This window comes from Lagenorhynchus albirostris, chromosome 17 (genome assembly GCF_949774975.1).
Source record: "Lagenorhynchus albirostris chromosome 17, mLagAlb1.1, whole genome shotgun sequence".
Lineage (NCBI taxonomy): Eukaryota > Metazoa > Chordata > Mammalia > Artiodactyla > Delphinidae > Lagenorhynchus > Lagenorhynchus albirostris.
Genome location: NC_083111.1, coordinates 14,355,673 through 14,375,633, shown reverse-complemented (window position 1 = coordinate 14,375,633; position 19,961 = coordinate 14,355,673). Strand labels below are relative to the sequence as shown.

The window sequence follows — 19,961 nt, the reverse complement described above, 5'->3', positions numbered from 1 at the left end:
TTCTGCGAGACTTGATTCCAGATACCCTGACCCCGACTCCCACGCTTCCTATTCACTCACCACCACCCGGCAAAGCTTCTGAGCCCCGTCACCGCTGCTTTCACCACCAGAGTTAATTAAAGACTGTGAACAAGGAAACGCCTTCTCTTTGCTCCAACTTCGGCTCTAGCGTGCTCTTAAAATTCCCGTGACGCCTTTCGTGATTTTGGCTTCATAGTTCATAAAATCTCTACCTCATTTCTGTGAAGCCTCTTCACCAAATCAACGTGTAAGCACCACCAGGAAAGTCATTCTCCCCCCTTCCTCCCAGGGCTCCCGAAGGTCATTCTGTTTTCTCCCTCTTCACATCATTCCGTGCTTAAAAGCACCATCAAGCACGGGACTGAGTGAATGCTCTGAGAGACATCTTGTTGTGACCATGAGTTGATTTAAAAGCAAAATGACAGGTCTGTCCCCAGTGACACAAGACGGTGGAGAAAGCTGTTAGAACATGCATGCACCCCAAGCTACGCTCTGTGCGACAAGGTGAGAAACAGAAATGAGTTAAAGTGGCTGAATCATGCAATGACTGGGAAAGAAGCTGCCGGGGAGAATAAAAAAGTGTGAATACCTGTGCAGGTCATAGCTTCCTCCATCTTTATTTCCTGATATAGGAAAATATAAGAGTAATTTATGTTAGCTTTACAACTCAAAACCACCCACTGTGTCATGTTCCACGCACAACATCTAAACCCTAGAAAGAAATATATCGTGTGAAATACAGACAGTGCCGGAGTCCAACAGAGCTTTTCTATTAGACAGGTTCAAAATGAGGATGGAAAGCTATAAATAAAAAGGTTTAAGATAAAACGTATCAGACTTCACATGAAAAATGGGTGAGGGTGAGATAGGAAAGCCCATTTCAAAGCGATAAAACGGTACTTCCCAAAGTCCATGTAAGTCTCAGGAATAGTTAACTTTTGGTTATTTTAGACAAAACACTTGGAAAAAAGGGCCAATAATCATCTCCCTCAGGAAGCGTCTAGAAGGTGGACAGGACTACTTGAAGCGTAACGGTAACAGGAGGCTCCGCCTGGCGTGTCGTTCACCACTTAGAGACTCTATCAGGTTTCACTAAGTGGAGCTGCTATGTCATCACCAGTAGGAGTGCTATGTTCTTCAGGGGAGAAATATCCGGGTGTAATATTTCTAGTGCCTCTAATACTTCTTTCAATTTCCAGGCCTTAGGGGGCTTTTTGGGGGTAAAATTTGAGGAAAAGGTCAACAGATAAGCAGGATATCTGAAAAGATTTAAGCTGAGTGGAGTCAGTGACCAAAAGACCTGGCTGGACTCTTCTGGCTGGCAATGAATTCCAATAAGGTTTTAACTGAGGGGTGGTGACTGACAGCTGTGATGGGACCGCCCACAGGATTTAGACTTTCCTCTGGGGTTCACAGCTTGAATGCCGTGAGGACCCTATAATGGTGGAAATGACAGGTGACGACGCTGATCATTTCAGGATGCGCCACTGCCCCCCCCCCGAGTCCCCCATCAAGGCTCATGGCCTGGGGAGCTGCTTACCTTTATTGCTGGTTCTGCAGGGGACCCACAGAGACACAGGCCCTTAAGGGCACTGAGAAAACTCAGCTGCCCAACAGAGGGTTTTTGCAAATTGCTCCCCACTGCCTTTGGGTCTAGCTCTTCACCCTTTTGGGGTTGGCATGCTGTGCCCTTGGCCAGCCTCAGCTCTTTCTCCTTCCTCCTATGGACAGCTGACATTGACATTTCCACAGGAATTATGAGAAAATAAGTATTCTCATTAACCAGGAAAGAGCTGGGACGGGCCCTGAAAAGAACTGCATCTCCATGAGCCAAAGGAGAAATGAGTTTAACATTGCAGACCAGGGAGGGAACATCTGGCTGAGTCCATACAGGCCCTCTTATACTTTCAGATCTCAAGACCACGTTGTGCTCAAACATCTCTAGTTTCAGATGGGAAATACTTGCAGAAGAAATCTAATTCAATGTGTCGTGGGCAGGGATCCAACTGGGGGAGTTCCAAACTCTGAGAAGCAGAAATAGGGCATTGTGTGTTTCCATCCCAATTCTCTTAAAAAAAAATAGGATATCCTGGTTGACCTACTAGAGTGTATCTTATGACTGTTGACATCCATAACAAAGAACCCCCCAATACTTTCATCCCGTTTTCCAGCGGATGCTTCCATCAGGAATTGAGGTTTACTAAGAGAATGGATCTTTGGGAGAGATGGAATGAAACACTCCCCAAATCTTCGGGGGTATTAGATTTTTCATTAGTGCACCAGAGCTAAATTAGAGAACAAAATATGTTTGGAATTGCCTGGCAAGTTTCCCCTGTAAGGATCCCAAACTAGACGTTTCTATGTCTTCTATCCCCCACTACATGTTTCAAAGGCAGAAAACTTGACAACAGAAAGAATTTTCCAGGTACTATGGGACAACAAAAAATTTTTTTTCCTTACCAACTTCTAGGCCCTTAGGTCTTGGGTTGCACTGCTTATACCCTTGACAGCTCCTGAGCTCCATCAGCTGCATGTGTAGCTGATTCAAAACGCCCCGTTCTATTGTGTGCACGGTATTTGTGAGCTGTGGATGAAGCGGCCAGGACAGTATCTTTAAGCTCACGTTCAGCTTATTCCATTTTCAATAAGCTTCATAAAATGAAAACATATTGACTTACCTGATAAGGATCAGTATTCATATCAAAATACTCCAAAAAGCCAGTGGCGAACTCACAGAAGAGAAAATTATGCGTGTCGTTAACTGTCCGCAAACACCAGTAGGTGTTATTGTTAGAACTCGTGCAAGCACAGAAAGAGCCCACTGTCGGTAAGAAAGAAAAACAAAACGAAAAGAATGAGAAAACCCAGGAGCCCAGCCATTCCAGCGTTCCCTATCTTTATATTTCGAAGTTCACATTTTCTTTCTTGCAAATACTGTGCGTGTAGACATTAAAAACAACTACATTTCTCCCCCTCTCTATACAAATTTGCTGTGAGATTAGGTGAAGATGCAAAACAACAATGGCAACCTAGGAGGGTGATGATAGGCTGAGGGCGAAGGTGAAGTTTCAGGCTCTTTCGTTTGCTGTCCCCTTAGCTCTGTGGGGCACTGTCTCCAAAACAGGGTGACTAAGTAGAGAACGGGAAGGAAAGTATCGGAACTCCTACTGATGGTTGTTTTAATTTTTTTTAAAGAGGGAAAAAATGGTTATTTAATAAAAAGAGGGACCCAGTGCCTTAGCTTGCTCTGAATGTCAGATGGTCGCGTGTCACAAATGGTGCCTGGAAAGAGAGGGGATTCTGCAGCGTGGATGGGTTTGGAGGAGGCTTGAGCGTAGCTCAGTGGATTTAAGGAGGTCAAAATTTGTGACCTTGCAGACTCTCTACAACACTTGAACATGAGATGGACTGTTACCATGAACATCTTTTGTACCACGCAGAGGTCCACTGGTTAACTTGTAGAAAGTACGGGAAAGAGAGGTCCAATGGAAGCTTCTGCTACTCCCTCTGCCTGGGGTGCTGCACCCCCAACCCCTGTTCACATGATTCCTTCTCTCCACGCCTCAGGTTTCAGCTTCAATTTCACCTCTTCAGAAAGGCCCTTTATCCCTACCCTCTCTAAAAGGGACCCTTTTAAAAACTTTGATCACTGTTTCCTTCACAGCATTATTACAACTTGTAATTATTTTATTGATTTCATTTACTATCTTTCTTTACCGCTCTTGGAATATAAGTGTCTTGAGGGCAGAGAAGGAGGTGTGTCTCGCTCATCGTGTGTCTCCCGTGCTCGGCCCAGAGCCTGATGGAGAACAGATCGCCAGCAAGCTCTGTGACCCTCAGATCCCCACGTTCAAAGTTAAAGCTAGGCCTTTAAGAGTTCACTCAGCCTCGAGTACGGAAACACTATGTAAACATAACTGCAAACATAGACCCTGAAATCAAGATGTACCAAAACGGAAAGAGAAACAAAAATGACCACAAATAGGCCCTAGGTCTCCCCAAGGATGGTCTCTGGCTTCCTGGGAGTCTCCAAATCCCAGTTTGAGAAACACTGACCTGCTTCAAGTGCAAGTCTCCATGCACTTGAAATAAAGCAGAAATGAAATATATTTGGGACAAAATTGTTCATCCATTGATTTAATTACTTAGTGGCAAAGCAGTCTTGCTGGGCCGGAAGTCTGTCAGGGGCTGGGTACTCTGTGAAATATCGTCAGGAGAAAAACCCACGGAGAGCTGGGCATTTTCAAACAAAACGTCAAAATAAAAATTTCTAAAGAAAAACGTAACTTTGGGCAAAATGATTCTATTTGTCAGTATAGACAATGATATGATGCTTTCATCTAGAATCTTTCTAGATTCCTGGTTTCAAGCTGCTGAATTCCTAGTCTAAGTGACTGGGCACGAGCTGCTGGCTGTCGGGATGGTGGCAGGAAGTGGCAGTTAGATGGGGCAACTCACGATTCCAGAACGGCGCTGTCTGCCAGTGGTTGTTGTCATGCGTGAAGCAGGTGAGGCCAGGAAGGCTGCACTCCTCACCCTTCCGCTGCCGTTTCTTCTCCTTCCTCTCTTTCTTCCTCCTGCGGTTCTCCTTGAAAAGCTGCAGTTTGCTGTCTACTTCTTGAGCGGCTTCTCTATTCCAATATAAGGGACTTTTTAATGATCAGAAAGCACTTTCTCAAGTAAAAACAGGATTGTTGCTATGAACCGCACACACATATTTAGGCACAAGATAGTAGACACACAACAATAGATGGCCTTACTTTTTCAGAGGGCCTCCAAACACAAAATATAAGCAGCAATATTGAAGACAAACTCATGAAGTGACAACGCTCTTAGAATTTTACTGAATCTTAACAGGATTGACATTTTCCTCCTATTGACATGCAAACATTGATGGAAATAAATGTCAATGTGAATCAGTAGATCCTGTTGGCCATGCCCTTTGGGCAAGTGGCTTAACTTCCTGGTGGCCCGGTATCTATCAGCCATGAAGTCAATGATTGGTCGGATTAGATGACTTGAATTAGTTTCTAAAATTCTCTTGACAAATCCTACAAAATAGGCTTGGAAAGAATTAAAAAAATTTTTTTTTATTATCTTGATCTTTCCACGAAGGGCTCAAATTTTGTTGAGGCTCAAATATTAAATTCCCTTTACACGCACATTTTACGATTATTTTAAAAAGATGTCTTTTTCTTCCAACTTATAGAATTCAACACAATTGCATGCTGCTCTGCAGAACACACAGACCTAATTCAGCGAGTCCACATCTCCTAATCACTGTCCACAGAAAGCAGTGCATGGAGTACAATCTAGATACCAGCCGATACACCAGCAGAGAGCACACACACAATTAGAGCAGAACTTCAAATGATGCCCCCTCCTGGGATTCCAAAAATATCGATTGCCATGGTCCCTTGGCAAGACGTGGGCTTGTTTTCAACTTCTTGAGCTAATGCCCTCCCAGTTGCATCTACTTTTCTTAAGCAGCACCACTTGGAACACAGGAGTCCAGGCAGCCTTTCAGAAAGGCCCTGCAAAACGTCCTCCACTCCCAGCAAATGTGGCAAAAACAGTTACTTACTTGAATGGGTGAAGGTGGCTCTTTAATTTCTCTTGCTTTTTCACACCTTTCTCTTTGTTGTAATAGCTGCAGGCAAGAAGGTTGAAAAGTGAGTCTTCATAATTGTGCATTTGATCAAACAGTTGATTTATAAAATGGAAGAAGAATACAAGGTAGGCAGTTATTTTGTTGTATGTAACAATCTTCTAAGTAAATGGGACTTTTCTTTTAAGCTTCTGCTTAGGTTTATGAGTGTTTAATTTGACATACATGGTTTAGATCATTACAATATATGATATCAATTTATTAAGCTTTCTATTGGTAAAAGAGAGAAACGAGCCTACTGTGCATCACTGCAGCTTGTGAGAAAATGAGACCATGGATGGACACACACACACCTCTGTTTATTGCAGCCACACTCCTCAGGTTTCCTTCTCTTTAGATGTCCTCTCACCTCTCTTAAATTCTTAATTTTATCTTGCAAAACCTCAATCTGGAAAACACGCATGTCAACCGCGGCATTTTAAGATCAACATTTTCTATACAAAGCCTCTTTCTTTCCACCCTATTTTCCGTGTTTACAGCTACACAATTACAGCTCTTCATCTGAGGTGATAATTAATTTGGAAACAAGCTGGGCATAGAATATGTCTACCTCTATACTCCAACCGATGTGTTATAATAAACATTAACAGCTGCCTCTTTTATAATTGAATGATTTTGCGCACAGAGATTTCAAGAGGTCATGCTTTTTTCACCTTCTATTTTGTTTTCAGTCAGGAATATCACGGTATCACTGGAGAAGCAGAAGCAGCTTGTTCTTCTACTCTTCACATAATTATAAAAAAGATGAGTGTGCACAGCAGGGCTGGCAAGTGGAGTGCGCTTTTGGAATATACCTTCCAAGTACATGGCCATGGCTCACCTCTTTATCAATGTACGCCTTGTGGTCCTTCCAGGCTCTGGCTGATTGATAAAGTTCTCTCTCACAATGGATTGTATCATTAGGAAGAATAAAGCATCTGCAAAAACCAAGCAAACAACATTAGAAACAGGTTTCTATTCTAATATTAAAAAGCAATTAAAAATAGCCAAGGGAACTTCATTATCCTCTACACCAGAGGTCCCCGACCCCCAGGCCATGGACCAGTAGTGGTCCACGGCCTATCAGGATCTGGGTGGCACAGCAGGAGGTGCATGGTGGGCAAGAGAGTGAAGCTTCATCTGCCTCTCCCCATCTCTTCCCATCGCTCGCAACACCGCCTAGACCATCCCCTGCTCCCTCCCCGCCCATGTAGAAAAATCATCTTCCATGAAACCGGTTCCTGGTGCCAAAAAGGTTGGGGACCGCTGCTCTAACTGTTTAATCTGGATGCAAGCAGTTACCTGGAGCTGAGCTACAGACAAGGATAAGTGGGAATGTTTCCTGGCTACTGGTGAGGACAGAGGATGGTATCAGAGAGACGTCATTCATCACAAAGATCAAGGCAACATTCAATATTCACGCCCCCATGAACAAATATCACCCCTCCCAAAAAAACCCTCCATTTTTGAAAGCCCCACCAAATACTGTAGGGAAAAAAATGTTCTCACAGTTGTAACGGAAATGGTTGATGCGAAGAAATACAGAGATAGAAGGTGGTTATTCGTCCCACTCATTTTGTTACAGAGAGCCTGCCTGAGGTGTCCCATTAAGTTTGAAGCAAAGAAGCAGCCCCAGGGATGGACAGCAGGTGGGATGGGGGAGCAAATCAACACTGAATGAGAAACAAACGCGGGTCTCAATCTTTTAGCCTCTGGAACCATAACCACTGCGGGCACCAGGAGACCCGTCCCAGAGATAAAGATGCTGGCAGGGCTCACAGCACCCCACCTCCCTAAAGTGATGAAATGAAAGAGAAAACAAAGATCCAGCTAATAAATTCAGAAAGAAAAGATTTCTCTATCAAGAGAGCACACAGATTTTGGAAGGAACTGAAGACCCAGGGCAGTCGGTTAAAGCCGAGGGGAATCTCCTCCCTCCCCATCTCTGTGACTCTCTGGGATCTGGAGAGGTCAGGTGTTTCTGCATCTCATATCCATCCTCAACCCACGCCATCTTTCTGGAAGCTTCTCCGGGACCCAGAGTCCTCCCTTGGGCTGTGTTTCATTTCTGAGAGCCTAACGCTGTAACTGCTCTGAGCCGCAGTGCCCGTGCAGCACCGAGAGCCCTTCCAGCCCCGGTAATGTTTTCCATGTGTTTTCTAGACTCCACAAAGGTAAGTGCTTCAGGGCAGAACTCCACTCCTGCTGAGTCAAGATGTGACGGCATCACTCTGGCTGAACGCCCAGCTGATCAGCCTTCATGTGAAACTGACCCAAAGCAAACGTCCAAATCTATGACTGTTTGGACCCCTTGTTGCTTCTTGAACCCCCAGGTGTGTATCACAGCGGCCAGCTCTGGGAACACCGCACTGCTGAGTGATACCGCTTTTTGTAAAGGGGCAAAATCGTATGATACGGAGGGATGACTCTGAACTCAATCCCCGTGAACACAAAGCCTTCCTACTTGTGCGTCACTCGGACAGTGGCGGGCAGGCCCACGGCATTGCCGCTGTCGGCCAGCATCGCGTCCCCATCACCGCCGCTGGTGGCCTGGCGGCCTCTGGGCCCTTGGCGACCTTCATCGTGACGCTTGGCAATGTTTCGTGGTCGCAGGACTTGCAGTTCTTCTTCTTCCAGGTTTATGTCATATATTTCGCCTTCAAATTCGACTGACAAGGAGCGTGTCTGCCGGGTATGGACAAATCTGGGCTTGTACTCTGGAAATAAGGGAAGACAGGTTAACACGGATGGCCAGGTGTAGTTTAGGAGGGAAGAAGATGATCGCCAGACTTGGTGAGCATTTTGCGACGGGGCAAGCAGCACACACTGCATTGCTGAGGGGCACATCATGGTGCAGTGGCCGGCCCAGGGGAATCCACACCGGGAGAGGCAGGCTATGGTCCTGGCTTTGCAAGTGCAGAGCAGTGTGCTGGATGGTGTGTTTCTCTGGGTCTCAGGCCTTTCATCCCTCAAGTGAGGGGGTAGATCCAGGTGATCTCTAAGACCCTTTCCCCTTAGGGCAGGCTGTGAACTTCTACATCAAGTTTTCAAAGTGAACTACAAAGCAGTTCAGATAAAGCTATTAGTAATAGTAATGACTATAATTAGTTTTTAATAATAAAACTATTAATAATAGTAATGACTATAATGAGCTTTTGCTATATATTATTCCCATCGTCCTTATCTCTAATGCACAATCATGAAAGACAGGAATTATGCCAATAAATCCTCACATTAAAAAATCTATCAGATTGTCAAAACAGGCTCATGAATTTGTTACCATCTTTATATTATGATGAAAAAACTGAAGCTTTGAATGTTACGTACTTTTGCCAGGTGACGCAGCCAATAGTTGTGGGATCTCAGACTACAACCTATCAGATTCTAAAGATTACAGTCTCCCCACGACACTGGGCTGCTTTCTCAAAACGGTGAAGGCTCCAGACACCTTCTATTTGCACAAATAGTAGAAGATCGCTCTAAGAAAAATTAAATTTTGCAAATGCTTTCATCAGCCAACTAAATGCCTGGCCGATGGACAGTAACGCCAGGGGGAGATGAGTGTGCTCTCTGGTCACCAGAGACCACTGTCAAGGCTCATTGTGGGCTAGATAAGAGCTTTAACATGCACACACTGCTCCCCGCCGATCAGATGCACTCAGGCTCTGCGGGGGGTCGGGGGGGGCCACTCAGTGGCCTTATGTGTCCAGCCCGCTGCGAAAGCAGGAAGAAAGGGAGCACATGGGCTGTGAGATCAGAATCATTTCGTTCTCTGCAGGATGCAGCTCTCAGAGGAAACGCCCCTGTGCATTGGATCACTGAGAGCGCTTCCATCATGACGCAAAAGAAGAGCATTCATTCCCGTTCTCGAACACACAATACTCCACGTGGCTTGAAAAAGTGCCCCCAGACTTCTTGCGCTTGTGCTCCACACGGAAAAGTCAGTGTGTTTTATGGTCAGTGCCTGGGGAGCGACAACTGAACTTCTTGAGAGAAAAGAGGCTTCCCCCACCTCCAAGCTGGACACTGGAGATGGCTTCTGTTAAGGGAGAGGGTCAGGGGTCCTGTCCCTTGTCGTTTTCCCATTTGAAATCTTTGTGTGAATTATTAAACCTGGCATTTTCTCTCAAGAGGAAAATCTCCAAAGTCAATGATTTTCAGCCTCTGGGGTTATTTATTCCTTTAATATTTTGTTGAAAGTTACGGACATCCAGAAACATGTGCATATATACACATAGAATATACTTAAAATTTTGGATAAAATGCTAGAGGCTCATGATCCTATAAAGTTCATCTGTGAAGGCCAGGATAAAAAAGCCTGTTCTAAGAGCTTCCATTGCACTCTAGTGAATGATTTGATTCCCTGGTTTTGGGCATGGAATTTAATTTAATGTATCCTGCTTTCCAAAACCAGTTCAGAAAGGCGTTATCATATAAATAAAGTCACTTTTCACATTACGCCACTAGATGGCACTAGACTCTCACTCTTTTATGGAAGGTGCCGCTTCATAGGAATCAGATAGCTGCCTGAGAAGAGTTTTTATGAAGATGCTAGGCACTGCTTCTCATGCTGAATTTGGCTAGTTTGACCCCGCCAGTCAATAAGAGGAATTAGAAACATATATCATCCTAAAACAGATATGCCGTTTAAAAAAGCATTCATGCTTCTCCTATTAGTTAAATGCACAAGCACTGAAACCTCGGATTTTTCTTTTCTTTCTTTTTTAAGTGTGCATGTTTTGTGTCTGCTGCTTTTACTGAATATATTTTCATCCTAAGCTTAATATTCACAAAGCAAAATTTCAAATGACCTCGGCTTTCATATTGTAAACAGAACTATTATTTGCTTTTAGCCCCAAACCTGTGCATTGATAATATCTAACATGTAGATGGATCAAGACGTTTTTGTCTCCCTAACATCCATTCCCAAAGGCCTTGGGCTGCCACTGAGAGAGTCACAGCGAATGGCTTACTCGGGGTCCCCTGGTTCCTTAGGTACTGCCTCTGACTCTTCCTCTGGCTTCTGCTGGCCCGATAACCGGCATCTCCACAATTGCACTCTTTGTCATTGTCGTGGAAGCTGCGAGAGAAGAGGGGCCTCGTGCTGTGCCGGACGGCAAGCAGGTCACCAGACCCCTTGCACTTGTGAATCCGAAGCTTGCCAGACGCATCCTCGACACACCGCCACTTCTGCAAAAGCCAACGTGAGAGCAAGTTACCCATCCCGAGTCAGGTGTTCCTGATTAAAGACTGCTGCTTTTGTTTTTAGAACCCCGGCGGCACGCTTAAAAAGAGCCAAGGACAAAAGGCCAGCTTTTCAGTGACCCTGGACTACGTTGACTCCTGTTCTCTTAGGTATTTCCTTCACTGCAGGCAAATACAGATGACCACAAAGTCATGGGAAATCAGAGCTACCTCAATGACACCAGAGCCCAAAAATTGATATATAAATCCTCAGCACCCAGTCTAAACAGAGTCTTGAATGAAACATGTAAAAGCCCTTACTTAACTCACCAAGCCACAGAGCACAGCTGTCAGGGCTGTTTTCACCAGACCCTTCTTTTTCTGGAAAAACAAACGTGGCTGCTTTGTTCTCTGTCTTTGAATTTTCTAATGTGAGCCCGGGAAGAGTGGCACATGAGGAAGACAGAGGTGAGTTTAATCTGAGTCCATCACGGGGCAAGGCGAAGCTCATACAGCCCAGACATGAGCAGATGTGCCAGGCTTTCTCTGTGCTTTTTCTTATCCTTCTACAAACAGCGCACAGCCAGCAGAACAAGCCGCTCCCTAAAGAGGCAAAGGTTCACCTCCCCAGAGACACGCGTGAGGATCTGGGCCTGGGTTTTCTAGTTCGAGCTTTGTCTCAAGACAGCCATAGAGCTTGCAGGCTAAATTCCGGATGAGTATGCCCCAGGATCGGGTCTCAGTGCCCCCCACCCTGTTTCGTGAGTATCAAACCTGGCTGCAATAACAGAGCTTTGCCTGGGGGTGCTTTCATGTGATCCTCTATAACTGACTTAAAGATCTAATAACCTTCCTTTTACTTTTCATATTCCCCTTTCTCCCTCCCTAAAATGTTAATCTGGCAAATAGGAAGAACGATGACTTTTATTTTAAACTGATCGTGTTTGTTACAACATGCTACAGTGTAGTATTATCAAACTTGTGTCTTTTTTTCCCTTCCATGTATGAGTGTCACCTGTGTAAAATTTTTATTGATACTTCTTTTCTTTAAACAGACACATTTCTAAACTGTGGCCAAAGCAATAATATTTGTAAAATTATGCATTGGTTGTGCCAGTTATGTATTTTCTTTTTCTTTTTTTTTTTGCGGTACGCGGGCCTCTCACTGTTGTGGCCTCTCCCGTTGCGGAGCACAGGCTCCGGATGCGCAGGCTCAGCGGCCATGGCTCACGGGCCCAGCCGCTCCGCGGCATGTGGGATCTTCCCGGACCGGGGCACGAACCCGTGTCCCCTGCATCAGCAGGCGGACTCTCAACCACTGCGCCACCAGGGAAGCCCAGAAAACCTTCCTTAGTTTTATAACCACAATGCATTAAAAGTTTTCTTTTTTCTTTTTTTTTTGCCCTGTAAGAGCTGAAGGGACAAGTAGATTCCTGTAGAACACAAAAATATAGGCAAAATTTTTAGTGACTTAGCATATTTTGATTACAACCTGCATTTTCCCATTAGCCAAATTCCTTGTTGATTTCCTATGGGATAGAGATAAAGAGAAAGTGTGTTTCTTTTCTGAAGAGTTGAATTTAACCACACGTAAGGTCTGGCATGGTCCTTGGCATGGATGATGTATCATACAAACTCAAATAGACATACATATATGCATGCACATGTACACACACACACACACATATACCCACAAACACCACATACATACATATACCTGCACACATTCTTGTATGAAACAGGAGTCACTGACAAAAAAGCCAATTATTTTCTGTACCACGGACTCTCTGAACAAGCCATAGACCCTATTAGATAGAGTAATTATCTAGAGGCTTTGAAAACCTTCTCACCGGCAAGCATACTAGGAATTTTAATGAAATATAATTACCACACACTGGCCACAGTCATCTTAGTGTCCAATATTATGACAGTTTTTATGGCTGAGCAATCAAACCTGGAAATAGTGGCAACTAAACGGTCATCTTACTTAGAGAGTTTACAGAGGGAGGCGGAGAAAGAGAATTTTAAAAGAATTGCATGGATATATATACACTACCAAACGTAAGGCAGATAGCTAGTGGGAAGCAGCCGCATAGCACAGGGATATCAGCTCGGTGCTTTCTGACCACCTAGAGGAGTGGGATAGGGAGGGTGGGAGGGAGGGAGACGCAAGAGGGAAGAGATATGGGAACATACGTATATGTATAACTGATTCACTTTGTTATAAAGCAGAAACTAACACACCATTGTAAAGCAATTATACCCCAATAAAGATGTTAAAAGAAAAAAAAAGAATTGCTCTGAAACACGCGGCAAGCCATTTACAGCCTCTAAATAATGAGATGACTTTGCATCGCAGAAGAGTTGCCAGAGTCAGATAGAGCCTGAGCTCAGGCGAGGCTAATGCGACGTGGAATCAGCCTCAGAAATGAGCTTCGTTAGGTCAGCGCCCTTCCGAAATACAGACTGCCTCGCTCGAAAGCTGCCTCGCTTTCGTCTATGTTTTTGGACTTTCTCGGTAAATCAGTTAATGGTCAGATCCAGTTTTGCCCATCTTCTCCAACCACTCACTCCTGCAAATTCCTCTTCTGATCTCTGGGACACCATCTCAATCCTCCTCCTGCCTCTCTGACGTATGAGTCTGTGCTGACAATTTAGCGCACATTTATTCCACAAATGTTTCTGTACATCTACTGTGGGCGAGGCGCTCGATAAAACTATTTCAATCATTCCAAAGTTATTATGATTCCATTTTAGCCTTTCCAACTACACTGAAACTTGGGATGAAGGGCAAGGACCAAGTCTCTTACTCCTGAATCGTTCCCTGGAGTTAGCTCAGCGTTGAATCGCTCCATTGAACAATTATGTCTAAGTGTTTTTGACGGATTATATGTAACTTAAGGTAAATCACACCTGATGAAGAAGAGGAGGTTGGCTATTTTGGTTCAAGGAATCATGTGTGCAGCTGCTTGGGTGGAAGCCAACCTAATGAGAAATGTCACATTATCATCACCTATTAAACTCTTACTCGATAGAAGGTACTGGTGTAGAGTGCTTTATGTAAAGATTTATTCATTTAATGTTCACAATAACCTAAAGTGCTACCATAATTCATTTATTGGAGTAGGGTTTTGTAGTAGTGAATATCACCTATATGCTGCCTGGGACTTGGGACGGGCATTTCATACCCATATTGATGTCGCTTAGTGGGAAAGTCTGGACTTTCAAGCCAGAGAAGCCTGGATTTGAATTCTCAGCTCTATCACATTGCTGTGGGGCCTGGGGCAACTCAGCTACACAATCTAAGTCTCTGCAGGGTCATTTGAGCACTAGAGATAACACACAGGAAGAACCTAGCACAGGGCAGGCCATCAACAAAGGTAGCTGCTATTATTCTTATTCTTATGATTGTTACACACAGTTTATTATTTAAAGAATTTGATCTAATGTAAACTTGATGAGAGGCAGCCATTTTTAGTGGAGATAAGTATTGAGTTAGGGATCTGAAGACCTCAGTTTTAATCTTCCTTTGCTGCTAACTCTATGGCCTTGAGCAAACTGCAGAATCTCTTTGTTCTTCCAGATTCCACATCTGGTAAAATAATACTTGCTCCTCCTGGCTTTAAGGATATGTCATGAGAATAAATTGCTGAGTGTTTTCAGAGTTCTGAGGAAAAGATGCACTCCACGAATCCAGAGGACAACTATTAGAATTGACCTTTAATAGGGCTACCCAATCCTTGGGCAAGTACTGTTCCCTGGCTGTGAACTGTCTTAAATACAGTAATTAGGATTTAGTGGGGAGACTGCGAGCGTCACCCTCCTAACTGTGCGACTTCGGTCAAGTTACTTTCCTGTCTGAAACTCATGTTTACATGGGCATAATATCTATTTTTTAGAAGAGTTTTCAGGTGTAAAATGCTCCATGTAAAATGCTCAGCATAGTAGGAGATGGTGATAGAACTTTGGTTACCTCCCTTTCCTGAAGTGACCACTACGGCATCATTATAGTTTCTACGTTTTTTTTTTTTTTTTTTTTTTTCTTTTTTGCGGTACGCGGGCCTCTCACTGCTGTGGCCTCTCCCGTTGCGGAGCACAGGCTCCGGACGCGCAGGCCCAGCGGCCATGGCTCACGGGCCCAGCCGCTCCGCGGCACGTGGGATCCTCCCGGACCGGGGCACGAACCCGTGTCCCCTGCATCGGCAGGCGGACTCTCAACCACTGCGCCACCAGGGAAGCCCAGTTTCTATGTTTTGAACTGTATATATTTCTCAGATTGATTAGGAATGTTCTGTATTCTTATTTAGACCTACTTATACCCATTTTCATGAGGAAGAAAAAAACTTTGGCTACAACTTGTTCGAAGATACACTGCAATGAAAGCTTAATTTTACACACAGGCACACACGCACATTAGTTTTCTATTATTATATGTCTTACTACATGGATTTGGTCCTAATTCGGGTCAAATTATAGCCTCTGAGATGCAACCGCAAGACAGTAGTTTTCTGAGAACCTGATTATCCTTTAAGCCAGTGCCAGCACCATGGAAAGCAGTTACCTGCATGTGTTTAGAATTTTCATCTAGGGTGAGGGTGCGCAAAATGGGCAAAGGGGGTCGAAAGGTACAAATTTCCAGTAATAAAATAAATAAATCCCCAGGAGTGTAATGTACAGCATGGTGACTACAGTTCATAACACTCTATTGCACATTTAAAAGTTGCTAAGAGAATAAATCTTAAAAGTTCTCATCACAAGGAAAAAATATTTGGGATTGACCTATGTACGCTACTGTGTATGAAGTAGATGGCTGGTGAGGGCCTACTGTATAGCACAGGGGGAGGAAAAAAGAAGGTACCATCTGTTTGCAGGACATATATTAAGTTAACCTTACAAATGCATTCCAGGGACTTCCCTGGTGGCATAGGGGTTAAGAATCCCCCTGCCAATGCAGCCCTGGTCCGGGAAGATCCCACATGCCGTGGAGCAACTAGGCCCGTGCGCCGCAACTACTGAGCCTGTGCTCTAGAGCCCGCGAGCCATAACTACTAAAGCCCGCGCGCCTAGAGCCCGTGCTCTGCAACAAGAGAAGCCACCGCAATGAGAAGCCCGCGCACCGCAATGAAGAGTAGCCCCCGCTCGCTGCAACTAGAGAAAGCCCGTGCAAAGCAACGAAGACCCAATGCAGCCAAAAATAAATTTTAAAAAATGCATTCCAATATACATTAGGTGCAGAAAAATACTGTTTGATTCCACTTATACGAGGTACCTAGAATAGTCAAATTCATAGTCAGAAAGTACATTGGTAGATACCAGGGGTGGGGGGAGGGTGGGGAGGGGGAGGGGGAGTTAGTGTTTCATGGGGACAGAGTTTCAGTTTAGGAAGGTGGATGATGGTGAGAGTTGTACAACAGTGTGAATGTACTTAGTGCCACTGAACTGTACAGTTAAATATGGTTAAAATAGTACGTTTTATATTATGTGATTTTTACCACAATAAAAAAAAATTAAAAAAAAATTTTAACTGTGCGGTGATGGATGGTAACTAGATTTAGTGTGGCAGTCACGTCACAATATATGCAAATATCGAATCATTAAGTTGTACACCTGAAACTAATATAATGTTATATGTCAATTATGCTTCAATTAAAAAAAAGAATTTTCATCTCAACGCTGGGGAATATAAGCCCACACAAGCATCCTTGTTCAAATCACTACTAACTCAAGCTATTGTCAAACTTTCTCACAAATATGAAATAAAGTTGCTTGTGCTGAGATTTATCTCCTGCTTTCTCTGAGATGGGGTAAGATGGGACTGGGGAGGGGAAAGGGGAGAGAGAAAAGCAGAAGAGAGAGAAAATGTTTCCTCCTTTAGATTTTAATGTGAATAACCGTTTGTAAAAGTCAGTGTTGGAATGCTGGAAGAAGTATGGTTCTTGCGAATGAGGGAAAGTAAAACTGGTGAACTGACCTTGGCTAACCATCAATAGCCAGTACTTGCTGAGTGCTTGCTATGTGCCAAGGACTACTCCAGCTGCTTGATATATTTAACTCCTATAATCTTTACAGTAACTCCCAGAGGCAGGTACTATTATTACGCCCATTTTACAGATGAAGAAACTGAGGCAGAGTTAGGTTAAGCAACTTGCCCGCGGTCACATACCAAGCAAGCAGTGGACCCAGGATGCAATACCAATGGATGAGGACACCAACACGGAAGGAGAGTGGTTTGGGGCAGAGTGTGAGGCTGCAGGTGGGCCTCGGTTGAGGGAATGGCACCTGGGAAGACAGAGGTGACAACCTACGTGCAGGTGAGAATGTTATGTTTCCGAGACAGGGTGGGCGTATTGGGAAATGAGAGTAAAAATTAAATAAGGTGGGGCCACATTATGTAGTTGATGGAGAAAGTGTCTGTCCTTAACGTTTGTCTGTTTCTGACTTGTTTGGAACATTATTAAATACGGTTTGATGTTTAACCCTGTGATTTATATTTTGAAAAATGCAAAGAAGCCGAGCATCTAGGTAGATGCCCAACTGTTCGGACTCATCCTTCAGTGCAGGCTGAAGATAGGAGGAGGCTTGCCTTCCACACTGGGCTCCTGTGCAGATGAGAGTTCAGCCAGAGCAAGGCACTGGGGACTCAATCTTTCTGGCCGGCTTCTCTGGAACCAGAAGAGCCAGGGCAGGGGGAGGTGGGTCAGTGGATGGTTACAAGCCATCCTGTGATCTTAACTAGGGCTCAGTGGGTTTCTGGAAACGGGCAGCCCATCTCTGGCACACTAACAATTCTAGCCAGAACTTACTGGCAAATGTCTTTTTATTCCTGCTCTGTAGCTGGTCACAAAGGGTCTCAGGGATCTCTGGTCAGAGGGGTAATTTCAGGATGACGACATAGATCCTGGAGCTAAACCAGCTTACACTCAATGTGCCACATTCTAATTTACTCTGCTTGATGCTGGGGTCCTTTTAGAATTTCAACAGATTTTTTATTTTGTACTGATACCATAGTAGAAAGGCAAACTAAATGACAAAGATGCTGGAATTCAACAACTTTACAAAAGGATATGACATTTGCTTTACAAAAAGAAAACAAGTTGCTTTTTCCTCTTAAATGACAGAGAGTATATAAAACGTACTTCAAAATGGAATGCCCAGGAATTTCTCATTTATGTAACTCCTATTTAAGGAGTCAATATCTGTACCTGGAAGAGGAAAGACAACCCAATCATGCTCACCCAACATGAATGGTTCTCCATCTTGCCTGCTCATAGGAGTCATCCCAGAGCTTGAAAAAAAAAAAAACACTGCCACCTGGGTCCCATCCTCAGAGATTCTGATCTAATGTGTCTGGGTTGGGATTCGAACATGGGCATTTCCAAGGCCGCCTAAGTGATTCTGATGTGAGGTCATGGTTGAGAACTGCTACCCAAGATGCTGTGAGGGCTTCAGGGTAGCAAATGCCATTTACAATTTCAAAGAGAAAAATCTACTGTCTTCTATTTTGGCAGAGGCAGCATGTTCTGGGGAAGAAAAGATTGAACATGAAGTGAAGAGATGCAGGTTTTGACACTGGGTTTGTGGCTTAAGTTTTCTGGATCTAAATTTCCTTATTAGGAAAAGAATATCATTCGACTAGAAGACTTCTAAGCCTCCTTCCAACTTTGACATTCTCAGATTCCAGGTCTGTGGTTTGTAACTTTGTTAAAAAATACAGATGCCTTGGCCTCACCTGCAGACATGTTCATCTGACTGGTCTGCAGCGAGGCTGTACGTCAGTGTTTGCGAAAGCTCCCCAGGTGATTCTAATGTGCAGACAGAACTGAGCGTCACTGATCTCTGTTCTCTGTTGAGCCAAAGTCTTCAGACAGAAGTTGAGTTTGTACATGAGTGGGTGCATGTGTGCATACATGCGTGTGTGTGTGTGTGTGTGCATAGTGTGTACGTAAATACGCTTGGGGGTGCAACGCCAGCTGAGAGGGTGGTGGGAATTCACGTTCAGCCTCGTATTAATTCAGTAACATGGAAATAATGCAAACGCATATGTCCCTGCTGTCTTAATTAGTCCCTGCTGGTTGCTTTGTTCACGTGGTGAAGTGATGCCAACTGTCTGGGATCCTGGCCCATTTTAACTGCCTGTTGGCTTCACAGGAATGAAAACAACAGGTAAGATGGCCTGGAACAATAGTAACACCCAACATCCAATACTTGCACATGCTTTAGAGCTCATCTAGCGCTTTACATATATAATATCACTTCCTTCTCCAAAGACAGAGATCAAGTTTCTTCCTTGAGCTAGAAAACCCAAGACTCAGGAGAAATTAAGCTTTTTGTCCAAGAACACGCAACCAAAAGGTAGTGGATGTCCATATTCTAAGCCAAACCTTTGAACTTCACATTCTTCTTTCCTATTTACTCCACTTCCCGCAACCACGTTGACCCCAAACCATCCTTTGGTGACCAGGCACAGGGGTCTGGTGAGGGGAGGTGCACTGTTTCTTTGGGGAGGAGGAGTGAGGGGAATGGGGCTAATGGTGCTGATTTTTCCTCTGCACCACATAGAAGGTCAAACCAAAAAATGATGGTGCTGCCTGTGAAGGAAGGCCGTTCACTTTGGTTAGAGGAAGGGAAGCAGGGGACAAGCCATGTGTGAAACCCATGTCAAGGGAAGGAAACCCAAGCAGGTTAGCTCTAGTCTTAGCTGTCGCCTTGTTCCTGAACAATCTCATTACTCTGGACTTTTTTTCTTTTCTTCTAAAAGTCAGTGATATTGTAACTAAAAAGATAATCTTCAAAGTGGAGCCAGATAAAAGAGCAAAAGGCCAAATATAAAGATTTATAGAATACTGCTATGTCAGGTTAGACCTACAGATTTAATAACTGCCTTGAAGAGGCTCAAAATTTTCTCAGTTCTCAGATTCTAAAGCTATGGTTTGAGCGCCACCTATAGAAAGAAATCACCATTGGGAAGAGTCTAATTCTTTGCTCCATTAATTCAGGCACTCCTCAAAGAGATTGCTCTTTGAGAAGTTCTCATATATTTATGTGATAGAATCCAAATTCAGACTGATTAACATAGAAATAAAGCAGCAGAGGAAAATTCCAGGGAGCC

General features: G+C 44.1%; 1 protein-coding gene across 3 annotated transcripts in view; it reads right to left on the bottom strand.

Annotated features, from left to right (window-relative positions):
* The window catches only part of SULF1 (sulfatase 1), a 139,507-nt gene that overhangs the window by 11,143 nt on the left and 108,403 nt on the right, over positions 1–19,961 (bottom strand). For 2 of the 3 annotated variants that reach the window (XM_060127816.1, XM_060127817.1), the window contains 8 exons: positions 10,642–10,858; positions 8,133–8,385; positions 6,510–6,606; positions 5,983–6,077; positions 5,606–5,671; positions 4,480–4,652; positions 2,700–2,842; positions 2,482–2,605 (listed from right to left, as the gene is read on the bottom strand). In XM_060127816.1, the coding sequence (XP_059983799.1) occupies positions 2,482–2,605; positions 2,700–2,842; positions 4,480–4,652; positions 5,606–5,671; positions 5,983–6,077; positions 6,510–6,606; positions 8,133–8,385; positions 10,642–10,858 (1,168 nt within the window). Of the gene's footprint in view, positions 1–610; positions 645–2,481; positions 2,606–2,699; positions 2,843–4,479; positions 4,653–5,605; positions 5,672–5,982; positions 6,078–6,509; positions 6,607–8,132; positions 8,386–10,641; positions 10,859–19,961 lie in introns of all 3 variants that reach the window. The other variant, XM_060127818.1, reaches the window with a different exon arrangement.